Here is a 13,188-nt window from a genome sequence, read left to right on the forward strand (position 1 = left end):
GCAGCCTCAGCAGGCCTGGCTCCCACACACTGCAAATCAACTGCTTTTCAACTTGGTCAAAAAGGGCAAAGTATGTTAAAAATTGTGCTCATGTTACGTTAGGGGCAGCACAGTGGGAAAGTGATGAGCAACCTTGCCTTTAGCAGAAAACTTCTGCTTTTGAATCTCATCTCCGGCCTTTCTGTGTGTCGTTTGCATGTTCTCAGGGTAGTCTAAACTATCTCTATGTCGGTTGGACTGGGGGTGAATGGATAAATAGATGCACCAGCGGGTGGGCAGACAGGTGGAGGGACAAGTAGATAGATGGAAGGTTAGATGGAGATTACATGTTCCTTCTGTGCTTGCGTGGGTTCTCTCTCGGCCATCCAAGAAAATAAGTACAGTATGCTAACACGTGTCTCTCTGTGTCAGTCCAATGACTGACTGGTTATCAGTCCAAGGTGATTCTCACTTTTTGTCAGATGGGATAGGCTTCAGCTTCCCCATGACCCTGAACAGGATAAGCGCTATTGAAAATGGATGGCTGGTTGCTTCAGGCATTGTTGGTAGATGTATTTACGAGGACTGAAAACCCAACAGCTGCTCTGTTTTCCCGTGATGCTCCGTTTAAAATCCTCTCCACACTTCTGTGGTTCTCTGGTGTTTTTAGTTGGGCGTCTTGGGAACTCCCCAGCTGTGGATTGTCGAGGATGGACAGTTGCAGCTGTGCTGTTTATGAAGGGCAAAAGTGTGAGGGGAGCGACTTAAAAATGTACCGTACAGCCTTGCTCCTAAAGGGTCGTTTGTTCTGCGTCACCAACTCAACTGATTCAAAATACATGACTAATCGGGGCCTTGATAATGAGCTGATGAATTCAATCTCCTGTTAGTGCTGAACTGGGACTGGAAACTCTGCGTCCTTTAGAAGGCACCGTCTCTGATGAGTTCCCCATGGCCTTCTCCGTCACTGAACTACAGCTCTCAAGGCCCAACACCACTGGCCGCTCAACCATGGCCGTCGCCCATCAAGCCCTGCATCAAATCAAAACACTATAAACTCTTTATGAGGAGATGCAGCAGCAGGGAGGGGTGGAGTGTGAAAACAAAACAAGGGAATTGCTGGTTGTATAATTGGATTCCTGGGTCAGCGGGAGTGGCATCATGACTCGCTAATTCAAGATAGATCACCACAGGCAATAAATAGCTGGCAAAAATGTCAATAAGCCCTGTCCATAGGCTTACTAAGTGATGTTTTCAAGGCATTTCCATTGGAAACATAACTCCTGTGTGTTTTTGCCTTCCTGTAGTGCTTAGGTGGAGGATTACTGCAATAGGCACATCAAGTGGCAGTGAGTAATCCATGACAATAACAACCTCTAGCCCCTCCAATGAGCACTCCCCTCACCCTCTCCTCTGCTAAAAGTTCCCCTGCACAGTGCCAATCACATACCTGATGCATCCTGTGTTGCGGTTCATACCATTCGCCTGAGCATTTAATCCAATTAATAAACAACTCTCTCCCTCGGAGCATTTCAAGGATGTACAGATGTCTCTTGAAAATATTTTTTTCACATGCTCTGCTTTTAGGCTCTTACTCATCCAGTTGCCATATTTGTGCCTTATGGAGATATGGATGTCCCCGTATGTGTAAGCTTATTATCAATGTTCGTTGTGGGTTAGAGGACATTTTAGGAACCCTGGATATGATGTTTTTTTTCCTTCTTACCAAGCAGCAGCTAATGAGTTTAGCACTCGAAGAGAATATAATGAGCCTTCATTCAGGATTCCCTGTTATGAATTATGGAACAACTTATAAATGGGGGCACCAGCAACATAGAGCATGGTGACTTTATTCATCTGTGTTCACAAAAAGATCAGACAGTTGCCCAATATATAACCCCACTAGAGGACATTGTGTCGAACTATAGCGTACATATGAAGAACCGTTACGCGTTGAGTGTGTACAATAGGACGTGAATTCTGTTATGTCATGCGATGAAAGGCTGCGCATTAGATGGAACATCTTGTTTGTGCTTTTAAGATGGGTAAATAGTTATTTTCCTTATTCATCTGTTGCGACAAGGGGTTTTCAAAGTAAGTAGCACAGGAAACCTCCCCTCAGAGAATATAACAGGCTGGAGCCTTACCTACGCCCCAAAAAAATGCTTTTCTGGAGCAGACTCGGTTTACTCTACATACTAGGAACGAATAATAATTTCATTTGGCCTTTGTCATAACTGAAGTTAGCTTAGCAGGTTTGAAAAATAGATTTTTCTTTATTTTTCTCAAGCTGCCGTGTCTTTTGGCACATCCCAGAGGATCACACCTTGAAAACCCCTGGCTTAAACCGTTTAACTGTAGTCCATTCTAAAATACAGTGGTACCTTTTGTAATGAATTTATTCCAAAAGGTCAGACGAAAACTGAAACATGCGAAAACCAAGGTAATTTTTCCCATAGGAAATAATGTAAATCCAATTAATATGGTCTAGACATTCAAATATTTTTAACAAAAAATACATTTTATAGAGTATAATTATAGTTTTATATGCAAAAAACAATGCAAACTAATTATAAATGATGCATGGATGGAACTTACTGTTGATGCAGACTGATCAGTAATTGCTGGCACTCGCAACTTTATGTTAGCAGTCGCACTGAAACAAAAAAACATACAAAAAATGTTGGCAAAAACCTGACAAAAACTAAATCATACGAAAACAAAAAACAATGTTTGACTGTAGTTACCTCTGAATGAGCGCTACCCCAAAATCTGGAGCAAAGAAGCTGGGGAATTGGAATGTAATGTATGTTGGTCCCGCGGTATGGTGCACTAGTGATTCGCTTGTTGGCCTCACAGTCAGGAGACTGAGGGTTGGAATCTCCGTTTGGGCATCTCTGTGTGGAATTTGCAAGTTTTCCCGTGCGTGTGTTGGTTTTTCTCCGGCTTCCTCCCACATCCCAAAAACATGCAGTTAACTGGAGATGAAATTGTCCATGTGAATGTGAGTGTGCATGGTTGTTTGTCTATATGTGTCCTGTGATTGGCTGGCAAGCAGTCCAAGGTGTACCCTGCCTCTTGCTCGATGGACAGGCTCCAGCTCACCTGCGACAAATGGTATGGAAGATGGAGGGGTGGCTGTACGCTGCTCCCCAGAAACCCTGCACCTGGAAACTTCCAACTCAGACAAGTGGGAAAGAGAGCTGAAAGACTCAAAGTTTCTTACTCTGACTTCACCAAGATGAAGTAGTCAGTTGTCCCAACTTTATTTTCTGGATTATTTGTTATTATAGTATATGATATTGCAATTTAATGCAATCTGTTCCGCATGGAAATAGCACTAATGTATTTGGGGTATGATTACTTTTCTGTCTCTGAGTAAGACTCTTTTATTGCCTGAGACCTGTTTGTGTACGTGTGTCAATTAGTGGACATATGTGTGTGAGAGTAAACACACTTCTGCACATGCGTGAGTGGTTTCTCCTTGACTAAAAGCCATGAGCGTCTGTCAGCTCTTGAGATCTTCTGTTCTTCATTATTTCCCTTAATTCAACATATTATATTTATGGAAGCCGCATTACCGTCTGATCCTCCTCTAATATTTTTTCAAGGAAATGAGCTTGACATGCTGGTGGCTGCTTTTAGAATAAAGCAGAACAAATGGAGCCTGTGCGCACATACATTTGACTGTCAGCGTGATTATTTGTGCTTGCGCTGTCCACTTGAGTTTATCTTTGTGTGTTTGTGTGGAGAAAAGAGAAAAGCGAGTGCGTCTGTATGTGAAAGGGACAAAAGATTTGCATGGAGAAAAAAAAGCTGCTTATGCATACTGATGTGTGCCTGTTAATCTGCTTCTTATCTGCCTTATCTATCCATCCGTCTGTATTTGTGTAATGAATTGAATTTTGCGGCTCACTGTTTCTCATCTGAGCATACTTTGCATGCCTCCCTATTTTGTGCTCACATGTGAGCCTTAATAGAAGAGCAGAGAGAAAGAGGGCAATCACATAAAAAAAAGAAAAGCAGACAGACAAGTTGACAATGAAGGGGGAGAAAGAGTTAATTAAAAAACAGCATGTTTGCTTGCTCTTATTTGCTCTGAGTCTTCTAAATTGAACAGGATGTGAGCTCTTGTGCTATCACATTTGTACAAACGTGTGCGCGCACCTAAGTTCATCCTGACTGGGCTGATTAGGCCACATGGTTTGCCTGAGTGGATGTGATGGATGGAGGGGCTGTAATTTCCAGCCTGAGCTGGAACACACTTTCCATGCTTGTGCAGTTTAGCTGCAGTGGTCAAGAAGGATAGCGTTGAGAAAAGACGGGAAGGTGGGTGGGGGGCAGTGGGGATTGTACCTCCAGAGACATGATGGAGTGAGAAACAGATAAGAAGAATGAGGCAGCAGGCGAGGGAGAAATTAGATACCTGCCTGCCTCATTTGCGTACATATCATTATTCTTATTTTAGGATTTGTTAGGCTGCCAGATGCTGCTGCAGCACAACAAGTGATATGCGAATGGACCAGGCCTGAGTAGATTGAGAGCGAAGGGATTGTCAATAGATGCATGGCCCAGTCATCTTCTCCGGGAAGAGCGTTTGTGTGTGGGTTGGGGGGGCAAACAAATGCATCTCATTATTTCAACATGCGCCTCTGCAGTGCTCTGGGTAACCCATCACAGTCCACACAGATTCAATTGCTTCTTTTAAATCAGTTTGAGACCGAAGCCACATCTCATCTGTCTCAATAGCAGCGAGGAGTTCACTGATCCACGCTGTGCACAGCAACAGCACCTCCTTGTGGCCGAAGGTGGATTTCATATGTCCACCAGTGAAGGCTGGCTACTCCTGCTGCTGTGGTCCTGCTGTTTAAGCACACAATAGTGGAGGAATTGAACAGCTCGCTACTCATTCATTGGCGTTTTCACTTAATCTAACATGGATACTTTTCCAAACGCACCAAAAGCTGGCACAGCTTTCAGTTTGAGAAAGTCAAAAGTCTCGGTAAAGAGTGACACATCTATCAATAGAGGACTTTCATGATTTGTTTGTGACAGATTTGTCAGTGTACCGCCAAATACTTTTAGGTCTCTTGTGTTAATTTTTGTCCCCCTCCTGGAATGGCTATTTATGGTCAAATAAAAGGACGGTCGACTATGACAGTAGAGAAGTGAAGGGAGCTTTGATCAGTCCAGAAAGCACATATTTGGCTTGGGGGCGATCTGAGAAGTGTTTGGTGTTTGCCATGATGGATTAGCGTTGGACTGGTTTCATCACTATTTCATCTCTTACATTCTCTTCTTGTTCATAATTTGTATTCTAACAACAACAGCATGTAAAACCTCACGGGGGTAAATCACTCATGCCAACTGTAAAGACTCTTCTCTACATACAGTCATGACCAAAAATATTGGCATGCCAAACATGCTAATGTTTTGGTCAAAGATGCCAATGTTTCTGGCCATGCCTGTATGGAATACAACCAAATCGACCTAATTTATACAGCCATGGCTAAACATGGCTAGCATCTTTGGCATGCCAATATTTTTGGGCCAAGACTACTGTATATCTTTGTGAATATTCTCATTCATCCAGGTTATTGTATTATCAGAGCATTGACTTGATCACAGCCTGAACAATCCATTTGCAATCTTCTCAATGTACCGTAATTTCCAGACTATTGAGTGCACCTGACTATAAAGCCGCATCCACAAAATTTCAAGCGAAAATAGATTTGTACTGTATATAGGCCATACCTGGGCTGCACCGCGGCCTAGTGACGAGCATGCTGGCCACACAGTCAGGAGATTGGGAAGACCTGGGTTCGAATCTCTGTTGGGCATCGCTGTGTGGAGTTAGAATGTTCTCCGGGTACTCCGGTTTCCTCCCACATTCCAAAAATATGCATTTTAGGTTAAGTGGCGACTCTAAATTGTCCATAGGTATGAATGTGACTGAATTGTTGTGTGTCTATATGTGCCCTGGGATTGGCTGGCGACCAGTCCAGGGTGTACCCGTCTCGCCTTAAGTCGGCTGGGATAGGCTCCAGCATACCCGCAATGCTGAGGATAAGCGGCATAGAAGATGGCTGTATGGATAGGCCACACCTGTCTATAGGCCGCAGGTGTCAACGTTGTATATTTATGGTATATTTAGTACAGAGAAAGATTTTTTTAACTTTTATTAAATTACCTCACAGTCGTCTAGTGACAAGGAAGTGTTGTGATTATGAGTTGGAGATACATATATGGTGTTGGAATTGCACTGCCGTTGATGTGTTCAGGTCAGAATAAAGTTATAAAAGAGCATCAGACTCTGTGTGCTGGACTGCACCTCCGTCTGTCGTCCTAACAGAGAAGCGTGGCTTGCCATGATGCGTATGCGTAAATTACACTAAAGGTTTTAATGTCATTAGTTAAATTAATTATTAACCGCCGTTAATGCGCTATTTTTGACAGCCCACGTGACAAAAACATAACATATTCAATAAAATACATCACACTCGCCGCTCACTTCTCTGGAAGACTATCCACTACTATCTGGACTATCTGCACCTTTTGTCACAGAGCTTTTCCTCTGTCCCTTTTTGTTTATCCCTGCACCTGTACAATTAAAGACTTTTTTGTTTGCACGCCAAACGCCTCGTCTCTGCACACCGGGGGTCAAGCTTCCTACAGCTCCAGACCAACCAGAACGTAACAGAATGAACCAGCCAAACCTGACAGTGCACTGCAGCATTGCGGAGATGGCCGCTTGTTGCGAGCATATGCTGCAGGACTACAGGGCACCTGGCGGGCTCAAGGAGCGCCTCCGGGAGCTGAGGACCAGCGTCGCTCTCGGCCAGGCGACCGGACGCAAGGCCCACCTCCAGCCCCTTCTCCACCCTTCTGGAGACGCCTGGGTTCCGTCCCTTCGGGGGGGGGGGGCTACGGTCGGCTGTGCGTTCCTAGCCGCACAGCTGCCTCCGGATTCCGGCGCAACCTTTTCCTCGGCCGAGAGTAAGCCCTCTTCCGCCGCAGCGCCCCTTCCTCTGGCTGAGAGCAAGCCTTCGTCCACCGGGACTCCTTCTCCTCCTCCAGCCGAGAGTAAGCCTTCGTCCTCCGCGGCTGTTCTGTCAGCCGAGAGCAAGGCTTCGTCCGCCGCGACTCCTTCTCCTCCTTCGGTCGTGAGCAAGCCATCATGCGGACCCGGCCGCCTCCCACTTCGTCGCCGCGGACCCGGCTGCCCCACTCTTTCACGGGAATTCCTCGTCTGCTAAGCTCGCCGGCTGCACCGTCGTGCGACCCCGCGTCGCCACCGGACACCTTCTCGCGGGCAGTGGAGAGGATGGTCTGGCTTCGCCGTTTGTCCCATGGTGGGGCGTGTGCAAGCCCGGCAACCTTCCGCCGATCCTCCCTCCACCCACCCTGGATTTCGTGGACCTTCGGAACATCTGGCATCCGTTCCGTGGGGGGGAGGTACTGTTAGGTTTCACAGGACACCTGTCCTGCGCCTTTATTTTGGAGAGCTGTACTTCCTGCGTGGTGGCGGAGACAGCCACTTCACGCTTGGTGGCCGGACAGCTGCAGCCAATTGTCATTTGCGGCGGTTAAAAGGCCAGCGCCATCGTACGTGCGGCGCTGGTTCATTGCCATTGCGACTCACATTCCTCGTCCCCTAGTTAGTGCTGTCACGTGAACTATCCACTACTATCTGGACTATCTGCACCTTTTGTCACAGAGCTTTTCCTCTGTCGCTTTTTGTTTATCCCTGCACCTGCACAATTAAAGACTTTTTTGTTTGCACGCCAAACGCCTCGTCTCTGCACACCAGGGGTCAAGCTTCCTACAGCTCCAGACCAACCAGAACGTAACAATTTGGGGTTTATTTTCATTTCATTGGTGCATGTTTATATATTTAGGTATACCTTTTGCGTGTTAAAGGGATAGTTTGGATTTTTTGAAGTTGTATGCCATCCCCATCAGCAGTGGGCAATTTAAACAGTGACTTACCCACCCATCTGATCCCGCGAGTCCAGTTCTCGTCGGATATCCATGACGAGAAACATAGTTCTGCTTAGTTGCTAGGTCATTTAAGTAAAGAGTTTGGCTTCTCCAAAGAGTAATACATTTGCGTCATAAAAATGCCTCCTCCAAAAAAATCTGACCTCACAAATCGATCTGCGCACTGTTGCTTCTCCATTTGTGTGTATGTGATGAAGGCGCTCGCATCTTCTTGCACTGTGGAACAAACGTAAACAAGATGGCTGCGGCACTCTGTCGTGGATGAAGATGCGATACACAAATAGTTGTGTATCATTGAAATACACAACACACAAATACACCCCTGTTGAAATAATCCACTGCTGATAGGGATGTCATACAACTTCATGTCAAAAAATCCGAACTATCCCTTTAAGTTGCTGTGTGAGGAGTTTAATGTTCTTTGTAAGATGACACTGTGAGTCAGTCCCATTGCTAATAGTGTTTATGTGACATGGACCAGCACTACTAATTTTGAAGGCCCTTAGCAGATTACTTTGACATGGCAACACATAGCTATTGGAATCAGTGCAGCCAAGAGACATGCTACGAAATGAAGATAAAGGAGCGTTGAGAATAAATTAATACAGTTTAATGGAACAAGTATAAAAATTTAAGTTGTAAATGTAGGCCAGTGTTTCTGATAGCCAGCAGAGAAGACTTTGCTGGCCCTGACTGTACATCACTGATAAAATGTAGAAGTACTTGCCACTAATGAATGATAAAATAAGATAATCGATGAACAGATGGAGTTGAAGTCACAGTGTAGACATTTCACTTTTGTGTCTCGCAGTAACAATGGTGCGTTCAAGGTCCGCCGAACAAAGTGCAAAATGTCAACACTTGACAACATTTTTTTTTGTTTGTTTTTGACTGCAACGCGAAAGACGGCAGGGAGTGGATCCGGATATCAACAGGGGAAACCAAAGTGTTCTTGTTTGGTTTTTTTTGTTAATTTTTGTTTTTCTTTTTGTTTCAAAAAAGCAATTGATGTGATACGCAGAGGGGGTAGGATTAAATAAGATCTGCGTCTTCATACTCCTTTCCTTCATATATATATTGGTAAGACATCTGCCTTTCACTCGGAGGGCTAGGGTTTGATTCCAGCAGGGGTACAATGACGATTGTACAATCGGGCATAACAACATCTTCCAGTTGGGTCCTTAGGCAAGACCGCCTAACTACCTCATGATGAGTGATACCGAACAAAGAGACATACCGGCTCAGACGTCACCCGGGTCAACAATGTCTGCGTCAGGTGCTGAAGGACCAGGGAATTATGACGAGAAACCGGCTACTAACACAAAACAGACGGCAATGGAGACGAGATGCGAACGAGGCACTGTTGGAATGCTACTACTCTATGCTACATGAAGAGAATGTGGGACATATGGATGCTTCGATACCCACAGTCTACATTGACACCAAAACAGCTAGTGGCTCAATGTTCCAACAGACGCAAACGGAAACTTTTATCACAGCTAGAGATTGAGGAGGTACAACACGTTAATGCTCCGACAAGGGGGAGCCAGGACGATAGGTCAGAAGGGGGAGTTAACGCCCCTCCAGAGATTGGGTACCAAGCCCCAGTGACAGACGAACTGAATGAGAGAGTAACTGACCTGAGAGATAAGATCATGGCTAAGATAAGAGCCTGTCAACCCCAACACAGACTAGCGAGAATGACTGAAGTACCACCAGAAAGTCTCCTAGCTGATGCAGCAATAAGAACAATCCCTACTGCAACAATCACTGAAAACAATGAGCTGATATACAGTACAGCAACAGTGATCCTGGAGATGCTTAGCAAGCATAGCGATAACATGAAGGTCAAGAAGGAGCCACCATGGCGGAGAAGGTTGGAAGCCAAAATCAAGGCAACACGGATGGAAGTAAGCCAATTGTCAGAACTCCAGAAAGGTGCAACCAGAAAAGGGGTACTGAAGAGGCACAGTCAGATGCCCATACATCATAGCAGCTACAGTAAGATAAGTGGGCACATGGATCAATACATGACAGAAACACAGAAAGGCACTGGTAAAAACACCAGAGGAGTCAAACACCAACTACTGGTTGACAGAACTGTCACCCGAGACAGCAAAACCAGACAGACAAACCTGTGCACTGCCTGGATTGATTACCAGAAAGCCTATGACTCAATGCCGCACACATGGATCCTGGAATGTCTGAAGCTGTACAAGGTCAACACCGCTCTGAGAGCTTTCATTGCAAACTCAATGAGGCTGTGGCAGACCACCCTTGAGGCCAAATTCGAGCCAATTGCGCAAGTCTCCATCAAATGTGGCATATACCAAGGAGATGTTCTGTCACCGCTGCTGTTCTGCATAGGCCTGAACTCGCTCAGCCAATTAATCAACAAGACTTGCTATGGATACCGACTTAAGAATGGGGCCACCATCAGTCACCTCCTCTACATGGATGACATCAAGCTGTACGCTAAGAGCAAGCGAGACATTGACTCACTGATCCACACCACCAGGATCTACACAGGGGTCATCGGAATGTCATTCGGACTGGAGAAATGTGGCCGAATGGTAACAAAGAGAGGGAAGGTAGTCCATACAGAGGGCGTTGCACTCCCAGAGGGCAGAATAGTAGATGTTGAGGAGAGTTACACGTACCTTGGAATACCACAGGCACAGGCTGGTAACCATGAAGAGGCCACAAAGAAAGCTGCAACGGTCAACTATCTGCAACGTACAAGACAAGTCCTGAGAAGTCAGCTCAATGGGAAGAACAAGATCCGGGCAATTAACAGCTATGCCCTGCCAGTGACCAGATACCCCCCGTGCATGGTGAGTAGCCCAAACCCACCCCAAATCCAGTATCCAGAGGCTATACGCGAAGCGCAAAGAGGGAGGCTGAGGATTAGTGAGCATCAGTACCACTATCCAAGACGAAACATCCAAGCTCCACGAATACATCAGGAAGATGGCCCCAAGAGATGAAGCACTTAGTGAGTGTCTCAAGCAGTGGAAACTGGAAAAGAAGGAGTTGGAGGAACCATCATGAGAGGAAAAACCCCTGCATGGGATGTACCACCGACAGATGGCGGATATGAACAAGTCCTACCAATGGTTAGAGAGGGCTGGACTGAAGGACAGCACAGAGGCGCTAATCATGGCAGCACAGGAGCAGGCCTTGAGCACCAGCGCAATAGAGGCCCAGATCTACCACACCAGGCAGGATCCCAGGTGCAGGCTGTGCAAAGAGGCCCCTGAAACAGTCCAGCACCTAATAGCAGGGTGTAAGATACTGGCAGGAAAAGAATACATGGAACGGCATAACCAAGTAGCAGGTATAGTGTACAGAAACATTTGTGCAGAATATGGACTGGAGACCCCTAGATCTCAATGGGAAACACCTCCCAAGGTGGTGGAAAATGAGAGGGCTAAGATCCTGTGGGACTTCCGAATACAGACCGATAAGATGGTTGTGACCAACCAACCCGACATCATGATCATGGATAAGCAGCAAAGGACAGCCATTGTGATCAATATGCCCCAATGACGGCAATAGGAGGAAAAAACTGGAGAAGTGGCTTCAGGAGATACCTGGAGAAACATCAGACATCTCTGTCCAGAAGAGCGCAGTCCTAGGAACAGCTAAGATACTGCGCAGGACCCTCAAGCTCCCAGGCCTCTGGTAGAGGACCCAAGCTTGAGATGAACAGACCACCCACCTTACCAGAGGAGATGGGGGGGGGGAGAGTTTTTTTATATGTCTGTGTGTTTGCGTGTGTGTGTGTGTGTATGTGTCTGCGGGGGTATGCACGCGCGTGTGTGTATGTATGATACACTCCTGATATCAAAATATTAAGACCAGTTTAAAAATTGCGAGAATTTACATTTTGCACGGTTAGATCTGAAGGAGGTTCTAAGTAAAGCTTCAAAATGCAAAAAGACTAAACATTTTTTGAGGAAACAATTTATCCAGGCAACCATTCAACTGAAATAGGCTGTTCACCAGCTGATCAAAAATTTTAGACCACTTTGTACAATTTCTTACTAATTTCTTGTCAAATCAAGTTAGAGCATGACATCCAAAGTCATTATTTATTTTAGTACCACTCCATAGTTTGGACACATTTTCCATGCAATTGAATGACAAAGTGTCCAAAGTTTTGATAGGGACCGTATGTTTGCATAAGATATAGTATGTAAATGAAAGAATTTCAAATCTATTCTTAGAACAATAGGAACTCACGTTTATATAATGGTGTAGAATTCTGTATGCATTTGTGTGTATTACAGTATGTATGTATGTCATTCATGTCCACAAAGGTGTAGGAAAAAAATCTGAGCTATTTAGTCCGACTTCATGTCTCAGCAAATACTGATAGTGTGCTGTTCACTTTACGTGTTTGAATGTTCTCATTTTACCATTTTCTAAAAAAAAAAAGATTTTTTTTATGGAGTTTCAATTTGTAATGGATCCTTTTTTGGCAATTACATGCCCTTAAAAGTGTCCCCTTTAAGTGGAATATAGTGCTGACACTTGAACAATATCGTCCATAACCTGTAAAATTTCCTACAAGAGTCTGATGACATTATGTTGCAATGTGACATCCCAAGTTATTCTTTCCTTATGTTTGCATCAGCATTTATCAGTGAAAATGTCAGCTTCCTCTGCCACAGAATGAGTGCTATGAAAAAAAAGTTATTGATATAGAAAATCTGCAGCTAATTTACTTCCCTCATCCAGTTCCATCTTAGCCTTACTTTGAAGCAGACATGGCAACACCGTGGGTGGCAGGGAAGAAGTATACTGTCACCTGTGCTGCCACTGATGCAAAGCCTGTGGCAGAACTCGCACTTTACAAAGGTAGGCCACCCTTTGAATAGCTTTTACGGTAACAGAGGTGGTCAGCCAGACAGGTTTGAACAGCTGTTGCAATAGTTCACATTTTGAGTCTTCTACAGGTCACAGCCTGATTATTTCAATATAAAAACACTTCAAGAAGAATAAAATGTGTTACTTATTTCACATCTTTGAAGGAAATAATTGAAAGGAGCAGACACTATGTGGGAGGAAATTTCCAATTTATGATGCTGTTATACTGCATGTACAGAGAACGGATATCAAGTTCCAAGTTGTTTACAATGTTCCCATTCTCTACTTTAGACCTTCCCCTTTCCCAGTCACAGCTATTACACTGTGTGCAGTTGG

General features: G+C 44.9%; 1 protein-coding gene across 1 annotated transcript in view; it reads left to right on the forward strand.

Moving 5' to 3' along the window:
• The window catches only part of nphs1 (NPHS1 adhesion molecule, nephrin), a 60,724-nt gene that overhangs the window by 15,638 nt on the left and 31,898 nt on the right, over nucleotides 1–13,188 (forward strand). The window contains 2 exon segments of the mRNA XM_054782095.1: nucleotides 8,811–8,824; nucleotides 12,735–12,843. Of these exon segments, the coding sequence (XP_054638070.1) occupies nucleotides 8,811–8,824; nucleotides 12,735–12,843 (123 nt within the window).

The sequence above is a fragment of the Dunckerocampus dactyliophorus genome, chromosome 7 (assembly GCF_027744805.1).
Source record: "Dunckerocampus dactyliophorus isolate RoL2022-P2 chromosome 7, RoL_Ddac_1.1, whole genome shotgun sequence".
Classification (NCBI taxonomy): domain Eukaryota; kingdom Metazoa; phylum Chordata; class Actinopteri; order Syngnathiformes; family Syngnathidae; genus Dunckerocampus; species Dunckerocampus dactyliophorus.